Source organism: Phocoena phocoena, chromosome 3, assembly GCF_963924675.1.
Source record: "Phocoena phocoena chromosome 3, mPhoPho1.1, whole genome shotgun sequence".
Taxonomy (NCBI): Eukaryota; Metazoa; Chordata; class Mammalia; order Artiodactyla; family Phocoenidae; genus Phocoena; species Phocoena phocoena.
The window spans coordinates 157,130,897-157,158,180 of record NC_089221.1 but is presented as its reverse complement, the minus strand read 5'-3'; the positions used below and the strand labels follow the sequence as shown (position 1 = coordinate 157,158,180).

Here is a 27,284-nt window from a genome sequence, read left to right as displayed (position 1 = left end):
TCTAGAGCGCAGGCTCAGTAGTTGTGGCACACGGGCTTAGTTGCTCTGCGGCATGTGGGATCTTCCCAGACCAGGGATCGAACCCGTGTCCCCTGCATTGGCAGGCGTATTCTTAACAACTGCACCACCAGGGAAGTCACCTCACATTATATCTTGATTATATTCATGATTTATTTTCCTACTTCTTGATTTTTTTTCAAAATCTATATTTCTAAAATGCTAGTTTTAGTGTTTTCTGATGTTTGGCTATTGATTTCTGCTTTTATCTTTTTTAGTTTCCTTTGTGTGCCTACTCTCAGCTCATGTTTTCCATTTTCCAAATTAGATGTTTGAATATTTAAAACTCTTTGATATTGATAGGTCTAAGTTTTTAAGATGACGACCTTCCCTTTGCCCTGGCTTTGGTCACACCCTGGATTCTATATCCAGACACCAGGGTTTGTATGGCTATCCTTTCTAGAGATGCTGCAGTTTGGTTTATTCTTCTCCTCTCACCCTTCTGCCTGTCATTCTGATAAGGCAGGGTGATGAACATACTCTGTGTGCATGAGGGAGCCTGCACTCTGGATAGAAAGATGAACATAAGACTTCTGGGACACTTGCTTTGTAAATATTTAATATCTTACCAAATCTCAGGTGCCCAGAGCACTCAACCAATGTGCTCTGCTCTCCCATGTACCCCTGCCCTTCTGTGATGAGACCAGCCTCTGCCTTCCTGGGTGTGGCCCTGGTCAGCCTCCTCTTGGACCTCACATGTGGGCCTGGCTGATTGCCCACACCTTGCTCAGGTGTGTGAAGACTTTGGCTGGAGCTGGGTAGGAACAGAGGCATGCAGCCATGAAGAAGCTGGATGAGGGCTGTGTCCTTACAACATTGACAGGACAGCCAGTGAAGTCACAAGGACATTGATGGCAGCCCCCGGAGTGGAGGAGAGGGTAGGGAGTGGCTGAAGAGGTAAGGGTGTGTTTTCTATGTGATAACGAATCCATTCTGAGAAAAAGGAGACTCGGGTATAAACTGCAGGATACATAGGGTATGTACAACCATGCCCCCAGCTCACTACTCCAATTTGAATCCAGGTGCGGTTGAATTCACAGACAAGTGGGCCCCCAGAGTCACCCTGGAAAAAAGAGGAGTTTCTTGTGAACTGGGAGTTTGGGGCCTCCTGCATGAGGGTGGCCCAATGCCAACACTGTGGGATGGGGCCAGGATCCTGCCACTCATGCAGCCCCACCTTGTTAGTGGGGAGGCCCTGCTGCAGGCAAGCAGTGTTCACTGCATTGTCCTGCAAGTAGAGGGTGGGTGCTATGGAGTGACAGTCAGCAGGCATGGCCCCTGGGCAGACGTGGAGCCCTGGGCTGCTCTGGCCAGCACTGGGGTCCACAGGGCCTGACTGAGGCCTGTGTTCCATTTGCACATAAGCTACCCTGTGGCTTCCCACTCAACCCATGGCTGCATGGAGATGTACTTCTGATCCCCACAGGAGCCAGGTGGTCTGGGACCACCTACCCAACTGGCAGAAGTGCCCTGGGCTTAAAGCAGATGGAAGATCTGAAATCCCTGGGCTTAGCCTCCCACCCCCAAAGTGGGTTGTACCTCACAAGCAGTCTTCATGTTCCTGAGGTCCCCGGCACACAGCATGTCCGGCAGAATGTAGGACGTGTGTCCATAGAGCAGCTGGCATAGGGGCAGTGGGACTAGAGGCAGCTGCACCTCCTGCAGCTTGTCTGAAGTGTCTCCTGTCAGAAAGGAGTGCAGGCCCAGTGAATGGTCTTCTCACACCTGTTCCACAGGGCACACCAAGCCCCAAGGCCTAGTGGGCTCACACTGGAGTTCCTTCTCTTACTCCCACCCTCCACATGGCTCCTTTCTCTGCAATGGGGACTCAGGCTTTGGTCAATAAAGTTTAAACATATGTCACATGACACTTTCTAGGAGAGATGTAAGAGCCAGGACTTGGTTCAGCCCATTACATTCCCATTGCCGTGGCTCAAGTGCAAACAGCTCCATCAGCTGAGTCCCTGGGTGAGAGTGAGTGGATGACACAGTGTGTGCAAGAAAGTAGCCTCCAATTTTTGTGGGTTGTCACTCCATGTGTCCTTGTCTATGCCAATGGATATAGTAATTGCTCCCAGAAAACTTGCACTTTCCTGACCAATGTGCAAGTGGGCCTGCTCTGCCTGGAAAGGAGCTGTTCTCACAGGTTAAAGACTCAAACGATTGGGTATCAAGTGGGGGCATGTATTTGGGGATGGCATAGCCTGCGGTAGGTGGGGAATCAGTTTTAGAGCTAACGAATGTGTACCTCGAAGGAAGAAAATGGGAAGCAGAATATCAGCAGTGTTTGCGGTTGCTGCTGTGTTGGCAAGTTAATATCAGGAGAGGAGCCATGGAAGAATTAGATGATTGCAAATAAGAATGCAGAGCAATAGAATGAGTCAAAAAACTCAGGGTGGGGGATGATGGAGAAGCAACACAGTGAAATGCAGTTAGGAAATACTTTTAACTACTAAGCCAGCTAAAAATCTACCTGAGGCCTTTCACTGTGCCCACAGTGGGGTGACTGGGAGTGAACTTCCCTCTACCTTAAGCTAGCAGTAAACATGTCTACCCAGCAGGAAATTATTTCCCATTGGACCTGAGTCAGGGCAGGGCTGTGGCCCCTGAGCAAAGAGAACAGATGAGGCAAGGTCTACAAGGGCCCATCATCCTGCCTGGGGCACACTCCAGGCTGTGGCATGAGGAGGAGCACAGGCAGCTGGAATCCGCAAAGGCAGATGCCAGAAGGAGGGTGCTCCAGAGAGAAGGACCCTAGAGGGAACACAGGGGGCCTCAGTGCCCCAAGTCTGCCGTTGGACCCCGAGCCATGTGTGCAGAATGTACAATTCCACAGGAAGGGCAGAATGGCCAGGTTAGACTTCATAGTTCCCAGAGTCAAGACTGGAGAGTCTTGTGGAGCAACCAAGACATTGAGTGAAAACAGTGTAGATGCAGGGTAAAATATCCCTTACACAGATGCCAAGGCCCACATGGAACCAGGTGGACAGAGGGCCAGAATGATGAGCTCTGCACAATTCTTAGCACAGCACAAAGGAAGAGGTGTATCACAGAAGTGGAAGCGAGAAGTCAGCTAGCTGTAATTTCAATGAGTTCTTCAATTGTGGGCTAGTGTGCCAGTTCAGAATGATGAGAAATCAGACAAGAGGAGGATTGCACTCACTGGTAGGTCTTTCCCTTAGGTCTCCACTAGCAGCTCATGAAATATACTCGGGGCACGGCAGGGGTCCACAGAGAGGGCACCTCAGTGCAGGTGTTCAGAAAATGACCACTACCACTGGGGACCTGTAAGAATACAGCTTGCTTCCCTACTCACATGTGGAGCAAAAGCCTTCTACTGGTTGTGTGTGTGTGTGGGGCCACCACATACTCCTGCCCTCAGAACCTGGTACAGGTGGACTATTCTGGAGGAAGAGTAGAAACAAGCCCTACATCCCTGGAAAATCTGAGGTGCCAAGAGCCCACATCAGTAACATGAGAGGTCTGCTAACATGAGGGCAGGGTCTAGATTCTCTCAGAGCCATCACAGATACAAAGCAGAGCTTAGCTGCCCCAAAGGTAGAGTAGTGGTGCACAGAGGTCCATTTCCAAATCTAAGACCTACAGCTCTGCCTGAGGCTGAGGCTGGATCAGGGGATCAAGTTTCCTCCTTCTCAATAGCAGCCTAGTAATGAGTACCAAGAACAGTAATTTTCTTCTGGAGGTCAGGCAAAATGTGCTGTGGATGTACAGAGATGTGAAGTGAAGGGTGAAGCAGGAACAGAGAAACACCCCAGGTCTCACACAGAGCACAACATTGCAGCAGCCCACCATGGAGGGACCTGAAGACTCTGGTGCTCTGAAGTCAGTAAGAGCAACAACAGAAGCCACAACCCAGCTCAAGTTCTCACTAGCCTGAATCAGCCCTGCCCCACCCTACTAATGCTTTGGCAGAAGAAGAGGAATGCCTATTTTGGGGTACAGAATATTTAGTCTTAAATATTTTTCTATAATGTCTAACATTCAACCAAAAATTAAAAGATACACATATATACACACACACATGCACAGACACAAAGGTATGGGGAAGGCAGGAATAAAACACTGGATCCACTGTCAAGAGATAAAACATTGAACACAGTCAGGCCCAGAGATGACCAAAATGTTGAAAGTATATTTAAGGAACATTAAAATAACTATGATTAATATGTTGAAGAAATTATTAAGAAGTAAACAACAAGCATGAAAAAAATGAAGAATTTAAGCAGAGATATGGAAACTACAAAAAAAAAGACCAACTGGAAATGCCAGAAATACACATTATCAGAGATTAAAAAATTACTTCAATGGGTGTATCAGCAGACTGGACACAAATGAGGAAAAAAAATCAATGAATGTGAAAATAGGTTAATAGCTATTACCCATGCTGAAGCACAAAAGGAAAAGAGTGGGGAATAAAGCAAAACAGAGCACTTAAGAGCTGTGGGACAATAGCAGCGTAACATATGTGGAATTATTCCCAGAAGAAGAGAGTACAGAGGATAAGAAATATGTGGAGATATAATGGCCAAGAAATTTCCAAAATTAAAGACTATAATAACCAGAGATTCAAGAAGTTCAGAGAGCCCCAGGCCAGAATAAAACAAGCAAACACATACACTTAGAAACATCATAGTCAATGGAATTCCCTGGTGGTCCAGTGGTTGGGACTCTGCCCTTCCACTGCAGGGGGCATGGATTCAATCCTTGGTCAGGGAAATAAGGATCCTGCAGGCCGCATGGCTGAAAGAAAGAAAGAAAGAAGGAATCATAGTCAAATGGCTGTGAAACAAAGTCAAGGAAAAGCCTGAAGACAGGGAGGGTGGGGAAATATTTCATACAGAATATCACGAATAAGAGTTACAAGTTTATCATCAAAAACTATGCAAGCCAGAATAAAATGAAGCAGCCTCTTGCAAAGCAAACTAAAACCAGAAAACCGTCTACCCAGAATTCTGTATCTAGAATTATCTTTCAAAACTGAAGGTAAAATAAAGACTTCTTCAGACAAAGAGATCTGTAACTCTTATTCATTGCTGACAGTGTAAAATTGTACATACATTTTGGAAAATCCTTTGTAGTTTCTCAGAACTGCATAAATAAGTAAACACATTGTCATGTATGCACCCAAGAGCAATGAAAGCACATATGTAGAGAGTGTTGTGAGAGAATGTTCCTAAGAGTTTTATTCACAATAGCCCCAAACTGAAGCAACCCAAATGTCAGTCAACAGAAGAACAGACAAATGAATTTTGGTATTTATGTGATTAAATATTCCTCAACAATAAACAAAAAGGAACTAATGATACATGCAAAACGTGAATAAATCCTACAGAGTATATTGAGCAAAAGAGTACTGTAATTACATTTATATAAAGTCCAAAAATATAAAACTCATTAATGGGGACAGAAATGAGAACAATACTTACCTTAGAAGAAAGAGTTTGGCTGCAGAGCAGTAAGAGAACTTTTAGAGATGATGAAAATGTTAAATGTATTGATTTGAGAGTTTCATGAATGTTTATAAGAAAAAGAAACAATCCTAAAAGCTAAAAAAAAAGATGAGAGAAGCTCACTGAAGAACATTCAAAGAAGAGTTGAGTGAGTGGGAAACGGTGTGGTCTTGTGAGCTGAGTGTCAGAGAGTTCTTTTTGTTGGTAATTTTCAGAGGTTTGCTGGTGTGGAATAGGAGAAGAGGGGAATAAAGAAGAAATATGTATTGTATTGAAGTCAGAACCCACGTAATGTTATCTAAGTGACCTAAATAAAGATGGGGCTACTTTCTAGTTATTTTTGGTTTGTTGGCCTTGACTGAGAAACTGCAAAACTGCATTAGGTGGCCCTAGGGTTACTTGGACCACTTTTTTTTTTTTTTTTTTTTTTTTTTTTGCAGTACGTGGGCCTCTCACTGTTGTGGCCTCTCCCGTTGCGGAGCACAGGCTTCAGACGCACAGGCCCAGCGGCCATGGCTCATGGGCCCAGCCGCTCCACAGCATGTGGGATCTTCCTGGACCGGGGCACGAACCCGTGACCCCTGCATCGGCAGGCAGACTCTCAACCACTGCGCCACCAGGGAAGCCCTTGGACCACTTTTGATTTGTGCATCCTAGAGCATGTTCTTGCGTTCTAGATGGTTCTCTCACTGAGTTCTGCTGAGGGAAGGCCATAACGCTGTGGTTGTATCTTGAATGAAGGGTAAGTCAGGCCCAGGGTCTCATACAGGATGAGAAGATATATAAAGGCAGCTTCCAGCTAGAAGAGAATGGAACCTGCTATTCTTTTATTTAGGTCCAAGCTTCCCAATCTGTGGCCTTAGTTCCTGAGGGGTAGTGGATTCTATGCCCTGGAATCCATGTATATACCATGATTGTTTGTGAGAGATTTGTGGAGAGGATCCTGGGAGATGGCCAAGCAGGAAACATGGAATCTGTCTCCCACCAGGACAACTCACTGGCAGAATTTGTCTGATATAAGTGTTTTGGAACTCTAGAATCTGTTGAAGGCTTGGAGGGTAAATTGCAGTCAACTTTAGTCAATTTCAGCTCTTAGCACAGTAACAGCTACAAACCCCCACCCCTGGGACAGGCGGCTGTACACATATTCCTGGAGAGCTTGCACACAGCATGTGAGAGCCAAGGTGAGCAAAGAAGACCCTGTCCTCTGTATATTGGGGATCTGTGCTTTGATTGCTGTTCTGATCACAGAGGTACACACAAAGAGGGAGGCAGCCATTGTTGTTGCATCTCTCCCAATTGTCACAAGCACCTCCAGCTCCAGATGAAGTGACTTCTAGGGAAGTTATGGGGCCATGGCCCTTTTCTCCCTTCATTTTTCTTTTTTTGGGATCCAGACATTAAAGACTAGGACATTCAAAAGCAACTGAATATATGGGGAAAATTAGAAAGTAACTATGCATGCCCAGGTAAAGGTTCAGAAAAAAACATAAGATCTCAACCTCAAACTGGTCCTCTGCACAGAGACAGCCTACAACAATCACTAACACACACAAATTTTTTTAAACCCAGAAAACCCTGGGTAAGGGGGAGGATCTGATTTCCATAGCTACCACATTGTTAGATTAAAATGTCCAGTGTTCGACAAAAAACCACAAGACATACAGAGAAACAGGAAATGGCTCAATCAAAGGAAAAATATAATTAACAGAATCTGTCCCTAAGAAAGACATAAAGGCAGATATATTAGATAAACTTTAAAACATGGTCTTAAGGATGCTCAAAGAACTAAAAGATGTGGAGAAAGTCAAGAAAATAATGTGTGAGCAAAGTGGAACTATCAACCAAGATAGAAAATCTAAAAACAAAACAAAAAGGAGGGGCTCCCCTGGTGGCGCAGTGGTTGAGAGACCGCCTGCCAATGCAGGGGACATGGGTTCGTGCCCCGGTCCGGGAGGATCCCACATGCCGCGGAGCAGCTGGGCCCATGAGCCATGGCCACTGAGCCTGCACGTCCGGAGCCTGTGCTCCACAATGGGAGAGGCCACAACAGTGAGAGGCCCATGTGCCGCAAAAAAAACCAACAACAAAACAAAACAAAAAGGAACTCCAAAGCTGAAGAGCACAATGACTGAAATGAAAACTTCACTAGATGGATTCAAAGGCAGCTCTGAGCAGGCAGAAGAAAGAAGCGGTGAACTTGAAGACAGGACAATGGAAATTATTGAGGTTGAGGAACAGAAATAAAAAAGATGGAAGAAAAGCAAACAGAACCTAAGGGACCTGTGGGACACCATCAAGAAGCCAACATACACATTATGGGTGTCCCAGGAGAAGAGAGAGATAAAGGGGCAGAAAGAATATTTTAAGAAATAATAGCTGAAAATTTTGCAAATTTAATGAAAGACATAAATATAAAAATCCAAGGGGCTCAACAAACTCCAAGAAAGATGAATTCAAAAGGATCCACACTGAAACACATTATAATCAAACTTTCAAAAGCCAAAGCCAGAGAGCGAATTCTGAAAGCAGTAAAAGAGAAGAGAATCATCACATACAAGGGATCCTCAATAAGATTATCAGTATATTTCTCATCAGAAACTTTGGAGACCAGAAGACAATGGACAGATATAGTTAAAGTGATAAAAGAGAAAAACTGTCAAACCAAGAATTTTAATCTGGCAAAAGTGTCTCTCCAAAGGGGGGAGGAACCAAGCTATTCTTAGAAATTCCTAGATAAACAAATGTAGAGTGGGTTTGTGACCACTAGACTTGCCATGCAAGAAATGCTCAGGGGAGTACTGCAGGTAAAAAAAAAAAAGGACACTAGACAGTAACTTAAAGGCATATAAAAAAATGAAGATCTCAATAAAAATAAATACATTGTTAGTGATAAGAGCCAATATTATTGTAACAATGTTTTGTACCTGCACTTTTTGTTTTCTACATGATTTAAAAGACCAATGCATTTAAAAGAATTGTTAGTTTATGTTTGGGAGCACAAAATGTATAAGATGTAATTTTGTGACATCAACAACCAGATTGGCTGTGGATGGAACTCTAAAGGAGCAGAGTTTTTGTATATTATTGAAGTTAAGCTGTTGTAAATTCAAATTAGAAAGTTAAAGGTAATCCTCAAGATAATCACAAAGAAAATAGCTATAAAATATACACAAAAGGAAAGAAATTTAAACATTTTACTACAAAAAATCAACTAAATACAAAAAAATAGTCATGCAGGAAATTAGAGACAAAAAAGCTATGGGGCATATAGAAAACTAGTATCACAATGACAGAAGTAAGTCCCTCCTTATCAATAATTACTTTAAATCTAAATAGACTTAAACTCTCCAATCAAAAGGCAGAGATTTTCAGAATGGATTAAAAACACGTGACCTAACTATATGATGACTACAAGAGTCACTTGAGATCCAAAGGCACAAACAAGTTGAAAGTGAAAAAATGGAAAAAGATAGTTCATGCAAATAGTAACCAAAAAAGAGCAGGAGTGGTTATTCTAATATCAGACAAAAAAATAGATTTTTAAATCAAAAAACTTTATAAGAGACAAAGAAGGATATTACATATTAATAAAAGACTCAAAACAGCAAGAAGACATAACAATTATAAATATTTACATCAAAATATATGAAGCAAAAACTGACAGAATTCAAGGGAGAAATAGAAAGTTCTACAATAATATTTGCAGACTTCTATACCTCTCTCACAATAATGGATAGGACAATCAGACATAAGATAAACAAGGAAACAGAGGACTTAACACAGTAAACCAACTAGATATAATAGACACATACAAAACATTCCACCCAACAACAGCATAAACATTTTCCTCAAGTACACGTGGGACATTTTCCAGGAGAGACCATATTCTAGGCCACAAATTAAATCTCAATAGATTTAAAAATATTGATAGGATGAAAATTTCATGACATTGGATTTGGCCGTGATTTCTTGGATACGACACCAAAGGCACGTGTAACAGAAGAAAAAATAGACAAACTGGACTTCATGAAGATTTTAAAATTTTGTACATGAAAGACACTATCCACAGTTGCCTTTTTAAGGCAACCTATGGTCTAGGAATAAATATTTGCAAATCATACATCTTATAAGGTATTAGCATCCAAAATATATAGAAAACTCCTAAAACTCAACAACAAAAATACCCAAACAACCTGATTCCAAAATGGGCAAAGAACTCAAATAGACATTTCTCTGAAGAAGACATATGAATGGCCAATTAACACATGAAAAGATGCTCAACATGCACATCAAAACTGCAATGAGATACCACTCCACACCCATAAGGATGGCTACATGCACATCAAAACTGCAATGAGATACCACTCCACACCCATAAGGATGGCTACCATCAAAACACAGAAAACAACAAGGGTTGGCAAGGATGTGGAGAAATTGGAACACTTGTGCACTCTTGGTGGGAATATAAAACGGTACAGCTACTATGAGAAACAGAATGGAGGTTGCTCAAAAAATTAAAAATATGATTACCATTTGACCCAGTACTTCTATTTCTGGGTATATACCTAAAGAATTGAAAGCAGGGGCTAAAATAGCTATTTGTACATCCATTTTCATACCACCATTATTCACAATAGCTAAAACATAGAAGCAACCCAAGTGTCCACTGACTGATGAATGGATTACCAAAATGTGGTGTATGCACACTATGGAATATTATTCAGCCTTCAAAAGGAAGGAATTTTGCAGGCCTAATAGACATTTCTCCAAAGAAGACATACAGATGGCTAACAGGCACATGAAAAGATGCTCAACATTGCTAATCATTAGAGAAATGCAAATCAAAACTACTGGTGTATCACCTCACACCAGTCAGAATAGCCATTATTAAAAAGACTACAAATAATAAATGCTAGAAAGGTGTGGAGAAAAAGAAACACTCCTATACTGTTGGTGGCTTCAGCCACTATGGAGAACAGTATGGAGGTTCCTTAAAAAACTAAAAATACAGCTACCATATGATCCTGCAATCCCACTCCTGGGCATATAGCCAGAGTAATTCGAAAAGATACATGCATCCCAATGTCCATAGCAGCACTATTTACAATAGCCAAGACATGGAAGCAACCTAAATGTCCATTGACACATGAATAGATAAAGAAGATGTGGTATATATACACAGTAGAATATTAGTCATCCATAAAAAGAATGAAATAATGCCATTTGCAGCAACATGGATGGATCTAGAGATTATCATATTAAGTGAAGTAAGTCAAAGACAAATATCATATGATATCACTTATATGTGGAATCTAAAAAAATGATACAAATGAACTTATTTATAAAACAGAAACAGACTCACAGACATGGAAAACAAACTTATGATTACCAAAGGGGATAGTGGGGGTGGGGGCAGACAAACTGAGATATATATACTACTATATATAAAATAGATAAACAAGGACCTACTTGTATAGCACAGGGAACTATATTCAATATCTTATAATAACCTGTTATGGAAAAATATCTGAGAATATATATATATATATATATATATATATATATATATATATATATATATAGTTTAATGGGTATACAGTTTCAGATTTACAAGATGACAAGAATCCTGGGGATGGATGGTGGTGATGGATGCACACCAATGTGAATGTATTTAACACCACTGAACTGAACACTTAAAAATAGTTAATGTGGTAAATTTTATATTTTGTGTATTTTAACACAGTAAAAAAAAAAAAAAAAGATTTGTGCTAAGAAGTTCCCTCAACTGAGAAGACCCAAGAGTGTCAGGATCATAAAGCAGATACAAGTTACAGTGTACTAATTTCCCTATTTGAGAGATGTTTACATAGGTCTGCATTATATTATTACAAACAAACATAAAGAAGATCACGTATGAACCAATGAATAATATTTTTTGAACCATGAATTAGGATGACTCCCATTCTCTGCCCCTGATGGCCAAAGAAAGCAAGATAGACAGATACCAGACATATGAAATGACACTGGATGTCTGATAAGGGAGAGAGGACTGGGATGAATTTGGGAAAGGTCTCCTAGAATGAGAATACCATGGAGAATTCATATGATCTGGGCCTACAGAGATCATGGGTGTGCATCCCCCCATTCCCCTGCAGAGGTTGGGGTGCAGACATTTGTAAGATAAACCTGGGGGACGAGAAATATTGCTAGGAGATGAGTGGTCCTGGTTTCAGAGTAAACTGAATTTGAGCGTTGGGTCAATCATTTCCTGAATGAGGTTAAAAACGAGACTACTGAAAGGTATGTTGGAAGATTACTGAAGGTTTAAAGCAACAATAATGTAAATATAGTGTGCAGAAGTAAAATACAGAACAATAGCATAAGGAATTGAAGGGGGAAGTGGAGTTCTACTATGTTAAGTGTTTATCTGTTAAGCAGTGAACTATAAACTGAGGGGAGATAAATTTCATTAATGAATCCAATTCGCCACACTTTCCTACATATATGCCCTTTGCCATATGTCTTTGCAGTCACTCCTGTTGAGATGTGTAATGTATTTTCTCAGTCCTTAGGTCTGAATTTTGCCACATGACATGCTTTGTCAATAGGATTTGAGCAGCACTGTTGCAAGCGAAGGCTTCAAAACGTGTTGTGTTTCTCCCATAATTCAAAAGAGTCATGTACCACAACGTTCATTGCAGCACTATTTACAATAGTCAGGACATGGAAGCAACCTAAGTGTCCATCAACAGATGAATGGATAAAGAAGATGTGGCACATATATACAATGGAATATTACTCAGCCATAAAAAGAAACGAAATTGAGTTATTTGTAGTGAGGTGGATGGACCTAGAGTCTGTCATACAGAGTGAAGTAAGTCAGAAAGAGAAAAACAAATACTGTATGCTAAGACATATATATGGAATCTAAAAAAAAAAAAAAGATTCTGAAGAACCTAGGGGCAGGACAGGAATAAAGATGCAGATGTAGAGAATGAACTTGAGGACACTGGGAAGGGGAAGGGGAAGCTGGGGCGAAGTGTGAGAGTAGCATTGACATATATACACTACCAAATGTAAAATAGATAGCTAGTGGGAAGCAGCTGCATAGCACAGGGAGATCAGCTCGGTGCTTTGTGACCACCTAGACAGGTGAGGATGGGAGGGAGATGCAAAAGGGAGGGGATATGGGGATATATGTGTACGTATAGCTGATTCACTTTGTTATACAGCAGAAACTAACACGACATTCTAAAGCAATTATACTCCAAAAAGATGTTTTTAAAAAGGTGTTGTGTTTCTCCACCACTGCCTGTGTACACTTTCTGGCCAGCCTGCTGGACAGTGAAAGATGCATGAATCAGAGTCTAGCACTCCAGCTCAGTCTGTCACAGGCCAGCCCATAGAGAGACAACCATTAGATACACAGGCAAGCTCAGCCATAATCAGCAGGACCACACAGCTCAAGACCTGTTCAGGTAAAAGTGTTGCCAGTCTGGGCTAAAAGGTAGTGTGATGTTCAAAATGTCAAAAAGGCTCTGGGCCCCAGGAGAGGCTGGGAAATTTGCTCAATGTGATATTTTTCAAGGCCCTTTTAAGAAGTAGCTAAGGAGCAGGATATCTCAGAGAACAGTGCCAAGAGCCATGGAAAACAATGAGTCATTCAAAATCTTAGGAGGTTTATTGTAGAAATTGGGGAACTAATTCTAAAATTCATATGGAAACGCAAAGGACCCAGAATGCTCATGATAATCTTGAAGAAGAGAAACAACTGTGGAGGATGTGTTAAGACCAGACTCATCATAAAGTTATGGTAAACACAGCACTGTTGTACTGGAGAGATCCATGTGGCAGAATAGTAAGCCTGGAAGTAGACCCCCACACATACGGTCACAAGATGTTTGACAAAGGTGCCAATACAGGTCAGTGGGAAAAGGTGATATTCTTTACAAATGGTGCTAGAGCAAGTGAATATCAATATAGAAAAAAGTGAACCTTTTTTTTCTTCACATCACATGCAAAAAATTAGTTTTAGATGGATCTTATAACTAAAGGTAAAAATTAAACTCATAATGCTTCTAGGATAAATGGAGAAATTATCTTCATGAGCTTACAATAAGCAAATCTTCATAAGCAGGATACAAAAGACCCTACGTATGAAAGAAAAAAAACAAGCCATAGTCTAGCAGAGAATATTTACATACCTATCAAAGTACGTGTATCTAGAATATATAAAAAATTCTACAAATCATAAAACCTCAAGAAGCTATCATGACACAGTGATTGGCATAGCTAAAGTGAAATAGACTGATACTATCAAGTGTTGGCAATGATGTGGAGCAACTAGCACTCTCATACATTGGTGATGGGAATATAAAAAGTCACAACCAGTTTATAAAACTGTTTGGCAGTTTCTAATAGAGTTAAATTTACCCCACTCTATAGCCAACACATTCTATATTACCAAGTATATCCCCAAGATAAGCAAGTACGTATGTTCACAAAAGGACTTATACAATAATATTTGTTGTAGATTTTTTCATATGACCTAAAAACTGGGGACAACTCAGATGTCTATCTAAAGGAATATGGATAAAATAACTTTTGCCAAGTTCATACAATGGAAGATTAAATGACAGAAAAACAAGACAACTACTGATATGAACAACAATGTGGATGAATCTCACAAACAGCAGGATGAAGGAAAGAGAAAAAAGAATACATGCTATGTGATTTCTTAAACATGAGGTTTAAGACAAAGCATATCTGGGCTTCCCTGGTGGCGCAGTGGTTGAGAGTCTGCCTGCCAATGCAGGGGACACAGGTTCATGCCCCGGTCCAGGAGGATCCCCCATGCCGCACAGCGGCTGGGCCCGCGAGCCATGGCCGCTGAGCCTGCGCGTCTTCCACAACGGGAGAGGCCACAACAGTGAGAGGCCCACGTACCAAAAAAAAAAAAAAAAAAAAGACAAAGCATATCTAAGAAACCACTGCCAAATCCAAGGTCATGAAGATTTACTCCTATGTTTTCTTCTAAGATGTTTTTTGTTGTTTTTTTTTTCGGTACGCGGGCCTCTCACTGCTGTGGCCTCTCCCGTTGCGGAGCACAGGCTCCGGATGTGCAGGCTCAGCGGCCATGGCTCACGGGCCCAGCCACTCCGCGGTATGTGGGATCCTCCCGGACTGGGGCACGAACCCGTGTCCCCTGCATTGGCAGGCAGACTCTCAACCACTGTGCCACCAGGGAAGCCCCTAAGAGTTTTATATTAACTCTTAATTTTAGGTTGTTGACCCATTTAAAATTTTGTGTATGGTGTGAGATGGGGGTCCAACTTCATTCTTCGGAATGTGGGTATTCAGTTGTCCCACCATCATTTGTTGAACAAACTATTCTTTCCCCATTTAATGGAGTGGCACCCTTGTCAAAAGTCAATTGGCTATAGATGTATGCATTTATTTCTGGGCTTTCAATACTATTCCACTGATCTATATATCTATTCTTATGCCAGTACCACATTGTTTTGATTATTGTAGCTTTGTAGAAAATTTTGAAATCAGGAAGTGTGAGTCTTTCAACTTTGATCTTTTTCAAGACTGTTTTGGCTATGCAGGCTCCCTTCCAATTCCATAGGATTTTGAGGATCAGTTTTTCCATTTCTGCAAAATGTCAGAATTTTGATAGAGACTGCACTGAGTATGTAGATCACTTTGGGGAGTGCTGACATCTTAACAGTATTAAGTTTTCCAATTCAGGAACGTGACCTGTCTTTACATTTATTTAGGTCTTGTAAAATTTCTTTTAGCAATGTTTTGTAGCTTTCAGTATACCAGTCTTTCACTTCCTTGGATAAATTTATTTATAGGTAATTTTCCTTCTGGATGATATGGAACTGTTTTCTTAATTTCCTTTTTCAATTGTTCATTAATGTATATAGAAACTGATTTTTTGTGTGTGTGTTGATCTTGTGCCCTGCAAATTTGTTGAATTTGTTTATTGTCTGTCATCTGCAAAGAGAGATAGTTTTACTTCTTCATTTCCTATTTGGATGCCTTTCATTTCTTTTTATTGCCTAATGTATCTGTCTAGAGTCTGGTACAATATAGAATACCAGTGGTGAAAATGAGCATCCCGTCTTGTTCCTGATATTAGGGGTAAGTTCTCAGTCTTTCTTCACTGAGTATAATGTTAGCTGTGAGTTTTTCATAAATGCCTTTAATCATCTTGAAGAAGTACCTTCCTATCCCTAGTTTTATGAGTGTTTCTTTAAACTATGAAAGGATGTTGGATCCTGTCAAATACTTTTTATCCATCATTTGAGATTATCATATGGTTTTTTTCCACTTTTTAATGTGGTATATTACATTGATCAATTATTGTGTGTTGAACCTCCTTTGTATTCCAGGAATAAATCCTACTTTGTTGTAGTGTATAATCTTTCTAATATACTGTTGGATTCAGTTTGCTGGTACTGGTTGATGATTTTTGCATATATATTCATGAGGGATAGTGGTCTGTGATTTTCTTTTCTTGTGGCATCTTTGTCTGGCTTTGGTGTCTGCGTAATGTTAGCCCCATAGAATGAGCTCCTCTCCTATTTTTTGGAGAATCTGAAAATAATTGGTGTTAATTTTTCTTAAAATGTTTGGTAGTATTTACCAGTGAGGTCATCTGGTCCTGGACTATTCTTTGTTGAGAGGTTTTTGAATATTGATTCAATCTTTTTACTTGTTATAAATCTATCCAGAAATTTTATTTTTTCTTGATTCAGTTTTGATAATTTGACTGTTTATAGTAATTTTCCCATTTCATGTTAATTATCTAATTTGTTGACATAGAATTCATTGTAGTATTATCTTATAATCCTTTTTATTTCTGTAAGGTCAGTCATGATGTTCCCCGTTTCATTTCTGATTTTAGCTATTTGTACTTTATCTTGTTTTTTTATTTTTGTGGTCAGTCTAGCTAAAGTTTTGTTAATTTTTTCAATCTATTCAAATAACTAACTTTTATTTCATTCACTCTAATTTTTTCTATTCTCTATTTCATTTTTTTCTGCTCTAATCTTCATTATTTCCTTCCTCTTGCTAGCTTTGGGCTTAGCTTGTTCTTTTTACAGTTCCTTAAGTCATAAAATGAAGCTATTTATTTGGGATCTGACTTCTTGTATAGCTATAAATTTCCCTCTGAGCATTGATTTCACTGCATTCTATACGTTTTGGTAATGTGTTTTTGTTTTTATTCATCTCAAAATATTTTCTAATTTAATATGTGATTTCTCCTTTAATCCTTGTTTGTTTAAGAGTTGTAACATGTTCTTTGGAAATAAGGAAAGTAAACCTAATTGAAAGAAGTATAATGCTAGGAATAAAGAAATTAGATTAACATGTGCATAAAGCCAGATAAGCATGTGCTGTATAAAACAGCAGTAAAAGAGAATAACCTTGATTGTATAAAAAAGATGGAATGAAAATACTGGAGAACAGTAACATACAAAATGGAAGTAACATATGAAATAATAAAACATATATATGTTCATATATATAAATATATGAAACAGGGTATTTTTTCCTTTGGATAACATGTATAACTGAACATACTGAGTATATATGTTCATAACTCATGTATGTTCAGGTATGCATGTTAAAAATTTAAGAAGAGCTACAAGAAGATTAAAAATTGTAAATTTAACTTGCAGAACAGTAGACAGTAAAATAGTAATATAGAAAATCAGGGACTTCCCTGGTGACACAGTGGTTAAGAATCCACCTGCCAATGAAGGGGACATGGGTTTGAGCCCTGGTCCAGGAAGATCCCACATGCCATGTGGCAACTAAGCCCATGTGCCACAACTACTGAACCTCCATTTTAGAGCCTGCAAGCCACAACTATTGAGCCTGTGTGCCACAACTACTGAAGCCCACATGCCTAGAGCCCATGCTCCACAACAAGAGAAGCCACTGTCATGAGAAGCCCGTGCACCACAACGAAGAGTAGCCTCCACTCTCAGCAACTAGAGAAAGCCTACATGCAGCAACAGACCCAACACACCCCAAACTAAAATAAATTAATTAATAAAAAAAGGAAATCAGTCTATTGGAAAGGGAGAATGACAGGGAAAATATTTAAAAGAAAGCAGCAAACAGACAGTACAAAATAATAATTTAGAAATAAGTCTACACATGAGATTTCTGGCTAGGATGGAGTGAAGAGGTCAGCAAACCCTTTCTCCAATAAACAAGTATAAAACTGAACAAAATTATTTTAAAAAATTTCAGGGCTCCATAGGTCAAACAAAAGCAAAGGAAACTTGAGAGGTGCTTATTCATGAACAACTGGTAGAACTTTGGGTAACAATGGCAAAAGTCTGACCTAGTTGTCTGGGGCTTCACAAGTCTTGACACTCCTCTATCTCTGCTCTGTCACTGTGGTAGTTTTACCTTGGTAGGGCTGGCTGGGAAAGTAGTTTTTCTGCCAGAGGGAGAGAACTTGATTTGGAGGGGACAGCTAAAAAAACACAACACTTTGTACTGTCATTATAGTATTTAGATTTGTAGGAAATGAGTAAGGAAGACCTAAAGCAGTATTGGTCTGAGACTGTCATTCTGGGTGGGGTGAACAGTGTCTCTGGTGGAAATTTATGGGGACTCTGGAAATAAGAGGGCAATAGAAAGGCTAGATAAATCTCCACTGATCCCTGGGATGACTGTGTAACTATATGTATAAACATGGAGGCACAAGTGGGCTCAGGGAAAAGTAAAAGCTGAGGCAGACTCGAGTCACACAGACTCTAAATGTGTTCACCAGCCTCCACACAAAACCCACTGTCAAAGGTGGAAGCCTTAGAAGTTTGAGATGTCCAAATCATTGGCTAACCAATGAGATATTAAGACACAGTGGTGACACTTAGGAAGCCAGAATAAAAATAATAAATAGAAGAATTAAGAATAAAAAAATGAGCACAGACCTCAGCAACTACAAACTACAAGAGAGATTCTGCAAACTAAGTCCAGGCAAATTACTCAAAACAAAGCAAAAGAAATCAAAACCTTCAGGGAAAATCAGAATCCAAAGTTCTTACAATGTTTTATGTATGTCCAATTTTCAACAATAAAAATTCTATGCAAAAAATAAAGTATGACCCATATTCAGGAAAAAACAAGTCAATATAAAGAAGCTCTGTGTGGCCCCAGGTGTTGATTTTAGTTGATAAATATTTCAAAACAGTTGTTATAAGTATGTTTAAAGAATTTTTTAAACTACATTAAAAAAGTTAAATGAAAATATCATGATAATGAGTCAACACATAGGGAATCTTAGCAGAAATACAAAAACTATTAAAAAAAAGAATAAAATGAAAATTCTAAAGTTGAAAAGTTCAGTAACCAATATTAATAATTCAGTAGGTTGGATCAACAGAAGATATGAGATAGCAGAAAAAATAATCAGTGAAATTGAAGCTAATTTAGTAGAAGTTATCTAATTTTAAAAATAGAGCACAGACTTCCCTGGTGGCACAGTGGTTAAGAATTTGCCTGCAAATGCAGGGGAAATGGGTTTAAGCCCTGGTCTGTGAAGATCCCACATGCTGTGGAGCAACTAAGCCCATGTGTCACAACTACTGAGCCTGCACTCTAGAGCCCATGAGCCATGACTACTGAAGCCCATGTGCCCAGAGCCTGTGCTCCACAACAAAGACAAGCCACTGCAATGAGAAGCCCATGCACTGCAATGAAGAGTAGCCCCTGCTCACTGCAACTAGAGAAAGCCCAAGAGCAGCAATGAAGACCCATGCAGCCAAAAATAAATTAATTCATTTTTAAAAAAGAATAGAGCAAAAAAAGTGAAGAAAAGTGAACAGGCCCTAGAGACCTGTGGATGCCATGAAGCACATCAACACACATGTAACAAGACTGCCAGAAAGAGGGGAAAGGAGAGAGGTGAGAAGAGGAGAGGAAAGAGAGAGAAAGGGAGGTGGGGAGGAGGGAGAGAGAGAAGTGCAAAAAAAATTGAAGAAAATGTGGCCCAAAACATCCTGAATTTGATGAAAAAGAATCTTCATACCTGAGAATCTCACTGAACCTCAGGAAAGATAAACACAAAGAGATACACATCTAGACACAATATGATTAAACTCCTGAAAACCAAAGACAAAAGAAAATCCTGAGATCAATAAGAGAAAAGCAACCAATTACATGGTGATAAACAGTATGGTTAATAGCTGACTTCTCACCAGAAACAATGAAAGCCAGAGGCAGTAGAACAACAGGCTCAAAAGTGTTGAAAGAAAAAACCCTTCAAGGAAGAATTCTGTATCCAACAGAACTATCCTTCAGACATGAAGGTGAAATCAAAATATTCCAAGATAAATAATGTATAAATATATGTATCTATTATAGATTTTATTTGTGGTTAACATGTGGTTAGCATTGTATAATGCTTCTATATATACACATGATTATTTTACATTGCTGATCTTTTATTTTCAAATGCATTTTAACAACACTGCATTTTTACTCCCCTTTCTTCAAGATTACTGTTTTTGACATCATATTTTACTTCTTTTTGTTTTGTGTATTACTTAACTACTTATTGTGGATATAGATGGTTTTGTTACTTTCATCTTTTAACCTTCTTACTAGTTTTGTATGTGGTTGATTTACTATCTTTACTGTATAAATATACAGTAAAAAATATACAGTGCCTTTACTGATGAGTTTCTTCCTTTCATAATTTTCATGTTCTAGTTGTGGCTCTTTTTCACTTAGAGAAGTCCCTTTAACATTTCTTGTAAAGCTGGTTTGGTGGTGCTGAACTCTTAAGTTTTCTTGTCTGTAAAACTTTGGATCTCTCCATCAAATCTGAATGAAAGTCTTGCCAGGTAGATTATTCTTAGTTGTATGTTTTTCCCTTTCACTCTTTAAATATACCATGCCATTCACTTCTAGCCTGCAGAGTTTCTGCTGAAAAGTCAGCTGATAGCCTTATGGGAGTTCCCTGTATGTAACTTGTTGCTTTTCCCTTGCTGCTTTTAATATTCTTTCTTTATCTTTAATTTTCGCCATTTTAATTACAATGTGTCTTGGTGTGGTTGATCCTGTTTGGGACTCTGTGCTTCCTGGACCTGATGTCTGTTTCCTTTCCCCAGTTAGGAAAGTTTTTAGCTATTATGTCTTCACATATGTTCTCTGCCTCTTTCTCTCTCTCTTCTCATTCTGGGACTCCTATCATGCAATTGTTAGTATGCTTGATGTTGTCCCAGAGGTCTCTTAAACCGTCCTCATTTCTCTCTATTTTTTCTTTTTTCTGTTCTGTTTAGCTTCATTGATTTCCACTACTCTGTCTTCCAGCATGCTGATCCGTTCCTCTGTATCATCTAATCTATTGTTGATTCCTTCTAGTGTATTTTTCATTTCAGTCATTGTATTCTTCATCTCTATTTGGTTCTTCTTTATATTTTCAAATTCTTTGTTAAAACATCTAACTGCTCACTCTGTTCATCCATTCTTCTCCTGAGTTCTTTGGTCATCTTTATGATCACTACCTTGAACTCTATCAGGTAGATTACCTATCTCCACTTCACTTAGTTCTTCTTCTGGGGTTTCATCTTGTTCCTTTATTTGGAATATGTTCCCCTGTCACCTCATTTTGACTAATTTGCTGTGTTAATATCTATGTATCTGGTATGTTGGTTGCACTTTCCCACCTTGGATACATAGCCTTTTGTAGGAGACATTCTGCATCCCAGCTGTGTAATCCCCTCTGGTCACCAGAGCTATATGCTCTAGTGATCCCCCCTATATGGGCTGCGTGGGTCCTCCTACTGGGGCAAGCTGAGTTCTGAGGATTGTCTGGTAGGCATGGCTGACCCCCAGTCAGATTGGTTGCCAGGCCCTGCTTTGTGTGGAGGCTGCCAGTTGATTGTTGGTTCCAGGTCATTAGGTGGCTGCCTGAGTAACATTGTGGGGTCCTGGTGCTAGTGCTGGCTCACTCGTGGAAAGAGTCAAGGTTCTGGTGTGGGTGGTTGTGGGGTCAAGATTCTTGGATCTAGTGTTGGCCTACTGGTAAGTGGGGCTGGATCCCAGGGTGGTTGGCTGAGGAGTCCGAGATATCTTAGAGCTGGTGTTGGTCTGCTGGTGAGTTGGCTGCTTCCTACAAGATAGGGTGAAAGGCTGTGGTGTTTCTGGGGTGAAAGGCTGTGGTGTTTCTGGGGCTGGTATATGTCTGGTGGTGCATGGGGCCAGGGGCCAGGAGATCTGGATCTGGTGTCTGCCCACTGGTGGGCAGAGCCAGGTCCTGGGGTTTCTCGTTGCAGATCCTAGGGGCCCCAAATCTTGTGTATTGCTCTGCTGGTGGGCAGTGCTCAGGCCCAGCTTGTCTCAGGGCTGGTGCCAGCTTGATGGTAGATGAGCTGGATCCTGCCATAGCAGGCTGTGTATCTGCAGTTGTCCTGGGCCTGTTGTCCACCCACAGGTGGGTGAGGCTGGTCCTGAGGCCAGAGCCAGCTCACTGATGGGTAGGGCCAAGCCCCAGGGGTTTCTGGGGCTTGTGCCTCCCCACTGGTGGATGGAGCTATGTCCTGGTGTCTCTGGCTGCAGGGCCTTGTTTGCCCTGGGTCTACTGCCTGCACAGTGACATGTGGCACCAGGTCCTGAGCCATCTGGTAGACAGGGCCATGTCCAGTAGTGGCTGTTGTCTCAGGAAGTCTTAAGGTAACCTGTCTATTGGTGGATGGGCCTGTATCCAGCCCAGCTAGTTGCTAGAGTTGAGGAGTCCCAGTACTGGTGACTATAGGCTGGTGGGCAAGGACAGGGCTGAGTTCTGAGGCTGATAAGCTAGACGGAGGATTCCAAAATAGCGCTTGTCAACACAAATGTCCATGTGGTAGAAAGAGCTCCCCAAAATAGCACCACCAGTGTCTGTGTCCCCAGGGTGAACTCCAGTTGTCTCCTGCCTCTCTGGGAGACCCTCCAAGATCAGTAGGTGGGTCTGACCTAGGCCCCTTTCAAATCACTGCTTCTGCTCTGGGTCCTGGAGCATGTAAGATTTTGCATGTGCCTTTTAAGAGTATTTCTCACAGCTTTCTGGGTCTCCCAAAATTAAGCCCTGTTGGCCTCCAAAACCAAATATTCCTGGTGCATGACTCCAGGACTGGGGAGCCCAATGTGGGGCTCAGACCCTTTACTCCTTGGAGAGAAGCTCCATATTTGTAATTATTCTCCTGTTTATGGGTCAGCCACCCATGGGTATAGGTCTTGACTATACTATGACTTTGCCCCTCTTATCCATCTCTTTGTGGTTCCTTCTTTATATCTTTAGTTGTAGAAAACCTTTTCTGGTGGATTCCAATCTTTCTCATCAATAGTTGTTGTATCAGTAGTTGTAATTTTGATGCTCCAGTGAGAAGAGGTGAGCTCAGGGTCTTCCTATTCCACCATCTTGGCTATATCTCCCTAACTCTGGTCTCTGTCTTTTGATTTGCGAGTGTAACCCATTTACATTTAAAGTAATTACTGACAAGGAGGAACTTGCTTCTGTCATTTTGCTACTTATTTTCTACATGCCCTATAGCTTTTTCCCCCCTCATTTTCTTGTATTCCTGTCTTCTTTGCATTTAGTTGATTTTTTGTAGTGAAATGTTTAAATTCCTTCTTAATTTCCTTTTGTGGTTACCATTAGGACTACATTTAACATTTAAAGTTTTAACATTCTAATCTGAATTTATATCCACTTAACTGCAATAATGTTTTTATACTTAAGTAAACCAGATATGAAACTTTCTTAAACTGGTATAAGATATCAACCTGAAATCTCCAAACCAAGCCACAGACTTAACAGTAAACCATTAGAAGCATTTCCATTAAAATAAAAAACAAGAAACCTAGCAACATTTCTACTAGAGGTTCTAACCATTGCAATAAGAAAAATAAATAAAAGATAAAGTATAGGAAAGGAAGTGATGAAACAATATTTATTTGAAGAAAATATATTTAAAAATCTAGAACAATTAAATAATCAACTGACAAAATATTATAAATGAGTACTATATGGTGGCTGGAAACAAGATCAATGCACAGAAATCAACAGCTGTGTCTGATTAGCAAAGGCAATTAAAAATAATCTTTTAAATAACCATAAAAATTCTAAATTATGCAGATTTAAACCTAGAAAGAAAGTACAAGGCTTTTATGGATAATTAGAAAAACTAAAATGTTTTTTCATAGGTTAAAAATAGATTATCTCTAAATTGAATTTAAAATCTTAAGAAAAACTATGTTTGGAAATTTGTGTTCTCAGTATACTAAATATCCATTCCACACTCAAAGTAGATGTAACTACTTCTCTGTAAACAATAAAGCCAGCCAGGAGTAAAACAAAATTCTACATTGACAGAGAAACAGATAGCGATTGATGGATAGGGATTCCAGTCCTCAGATACTTGCAACCCCTTAATGGACAGAACATGTTCTCTCCTATAATGTCATAGAGCCATCATCCCTTCCTCAAACTCCAATAATGGGATCGACCCTGCACTTTGTTTTCTTACCTTGTTGGGAGATGGACCCCCATCCTGTAGCCCAGCAAGAAAGGTTTGAAAGAGTCACATCTGGGGGTGCAATACAGATGGGAAGCACAGAGTCAGAAAACACAATGCGAGTTTTCAGCTGCACCAGAGCGATGTCGCCTCCAATAGGATGGTACATTTCATATGTGGGGTGTATGATCACCTTATTCACCTCAAACCATTGGGTGTGATTGCCTGCGACCCTGAGGTCCACAAGGCCCACATACATATCAAATGCTGCAGTGACCTTGTTCCTGTAGGGACAGAGGACAAAGGCATAGTGGTTTGAGCACCTTGAACCTGGGAAGAGGAGCTTCCATGAGATCACAGACTCAGGGAGTCCTGGAGCATGGCAGCCTGGGTATCCAAGCTCTCAGCCAGGATGTGGAAAGCAAGCCCTTCCAGCACATTAGGGACCTGACTGTCTGGCAGAATTGCTCCCAACAAAGTCCTGACCTGAGCCCATGGAGGATTCAGGGACCCACCAAGACCTGCTGGACAGCCCAGGATGGTGAGCTTGTCAGATGTACAATGAGCTGCCAATGAAGATAACTCTTTCATCACCTCTCGTCCTGTGATTTGTCCTCTCTTCTCTCCTCTCATCTAAGATGTGGCTCCTCTCCTCACCTCTCATCCTATTATGTGGTTCCACACCTTTCTGGAAGAGCTGAGGTCCCTAAAGGAGCCCTCAGCCCTGTGCAAGAAACTGTAGTGGATGGAGCTGTGTGCTGGGTCCCACTCTCTCCCCTGCCTCCAAGAAGTCCCAGTCCTATGTGACCCACGTGGTTGGTCTTGCAGCCCTAGACCTCCATGGGAATGGTATCCAGCACTGCCCACTCACCTGCCAAAGCAGTGGGCGGCTGACAGGATCCAGTATTCATCAATGATGGACCCACCACAGATGTGGAAGCCTGCATAGTGCACACTGACCTGCCACGGCCACTTTTTCTCGAGGGTATCCACGCCTCCCATGATCCTCCCCTGCATATGACGCTGGCCACAAGCTGAGGAAAGAAGTACCAAGTATGCGAGTAGCAGTGGAACCAGGGCAGGGCTGGCCACAGGCAAAGCCGAGGAGGGTGAGTGGGAGGAAGGAAAAGGGGGAGGGCCGTGGAAGACTGGGTCTCCACCCTTGGGGGGAGGAAGGCCGGGATTCACCGCAGGGACCACGGCCAACCCGGGCTTGGAGGGGTCCTACCCACATCACGGCTAAAGGCGACCCCTTCACTGGCAGGGTGCCTGTGGGCCATGGCTGCAGCCTGGGTGTGAGGCAGGAGAAACAGGAGCAGGAGGAGGCTCGGGGTCCTGGACTCTCCAGGCCCAGTGCGAGGGCCGGTCAGCGCGGCGGCCATGAGGTGGGAGTGCCTCATGGATGCGAGGGCTAGAGCACGCAACTTGTGACGTCACAAACATGCGACAGTGCCCAGGCACATGATGGCATTAAAGCGCGACAGCATAAACACCGGCTCTCTCACTTCTCAGCTGGGAGCCGTCTCTCAATGGTCCTCCCCTCCATCACCCCGCAACCCCGCTATGGCTGGCTCGCTGTGGTCTCATTCCCTAGAGAGTAGTCAGTAGACTCTGGGTGGCCTTGCTCCCCAGATGGTGGTGGTCATTGGTTTCTCTCCCCACTCTTGGCTGATGCAATGGAAAGAATTTCGTCCTGTGTCTCCCAACATCCAGCCAGTAAGTTGGGGTTTGGTCATGTCTCAGTTGCAGCATTCCAGAAATGTACAAACACTTTTCATGCCTCTTCTTGATCATATTTGCTAATGTGCCATTGAATAGAGCAAGTTATACAGGTGTTGGGAAAAAAGCGATGGAAAAATGCTTTATACTACTTAAGCCTTCTCTCTGGAAACTTCAGAACTCTGCTGCTGTGACAATACATACGGAAATGAACAGGACTGTATTCCAATAAAACTGTATTTACAGACACTGAAACTTGAAGTTCATTTAATTTTCACGTCTCACAAAATATTCTCATTTTACCCCCAAGCAATAAAAAGTGTACAAACCATTCTTAGTTCAGAATGTACAGATGTACATTAGTTCAGATGTACAGAAACAGGTAGTTTGCCAACCTCTACTCTGTTTCTTATATCTCTTTTTAAAATAGATTTTATTTTCTATAGCAGTTTTGGGATCACAGCAAAATTAAACAGAAGGCACAGATATTGTTAATGGGGCAGGCAATGCATGTGCTGGGGTAGGAGGTATTGGGAAATCTCTGTACCTTCTATTTCTTGATATTAATCCCTTGTCTTTTATATGTATTGCCAATAATTTCTCTTTCTTCATTGTTCCTTGTCCTTTAATGTTTCAAGTGTGTTCATAACTGTTCAATGGAGAATTTTTATAATGGCTGCTTTAAAATCCTTGTCTAATAATTCAACAGCTATGTTAGCTTGATGTTGGTGTCTATTAATTGTCTTTTCTTATAGGAATTGAGAGTTTACTAGTTCTTAGTGTGACAATTCACTTTGAACTGTGTCCTAGGCATTTTGAGTATTACTCTATGAGACTCTCTGGTTCCCACTTAAATCTTCTACTGATATTTTAGCAAGTTGCAAACCTGTTTAGGTTCAGAACGCACATTCTGGCTCACTCTGGTGGCCTGTGGTTCCAACAGCAGTTTAGTTTATCACGTCTCTGCAGGGCTATTCTGGTCTGTCCGCTTGCATGTTTCCCAGATGACAGGACTCCACCTCATGGTCTTCTCAGTGCTGGCGTGAGATGGGGAATGGTGTTACTTCCTACTACAGGTGGGGAGAGAAGACAGTCTCCACAATGTGTCTGGCTTGTGTGTCCCATCCTTCCTGTAGGGGGTTGTGGAAGTCAGATAGCACTGGTTCTCAATCAGGGGTGATGTTGCAAGGGCACATTTGGTAGTAACTGGATACATTTCTGATTTTCAGAATTGGGGGAGTGTGCTATTGGCATCTGGTGGGTTTTACAGGGATACTGCTATACATCCTATAATGCATAGGATACCCTTCCGGAACAAAGACTTTTTCAGCCCCAGATGTCAATAATGCTGAGGTTGAGATATCTTGGCTTATAGATTCCACGAGGAGCACCTTACTGCGGGGCAAAGTGGTTGGAACATAGCCTCTTACCAGTGAACTCAGTGTCTGCGATGCTTGTTAGGGAACAGAGGGGTGCAGTTCTCCTCATGTTTGCCCCAAGA

General features: G+C 41.1%; 1 protein-coding gene across 1 annotated transcript; it reads right to left on the bottom strand.

Moving 5' to 3' along the window:
• Window positions 1-865: 865 nt before the first annotated feature.
• On the bottom strand, window positions 866-25,464 carry PRSS38 (serine protease 38). Its single transcript, XM_065873762.1, has 5 exons — window positions 25,293-25,464; window positions 24,936-25,098; window positions 24,077-24,348; window positions 1,597-1,739; window positions 866-1,120 (listed from the first exon to the last, which is right to left on the bottom strand). The coding sequence occupies exons 1-5, from the start codon at window positions 25,462-25,464 to the stop codon at window positions 866-868; spliced, it is 1,005 nt and encodes a 334-aa protein (XP_065729834.1).
• Between the last annotated feature and the right edge of the window lie 1,820 nt (window positions 25,465-27,284).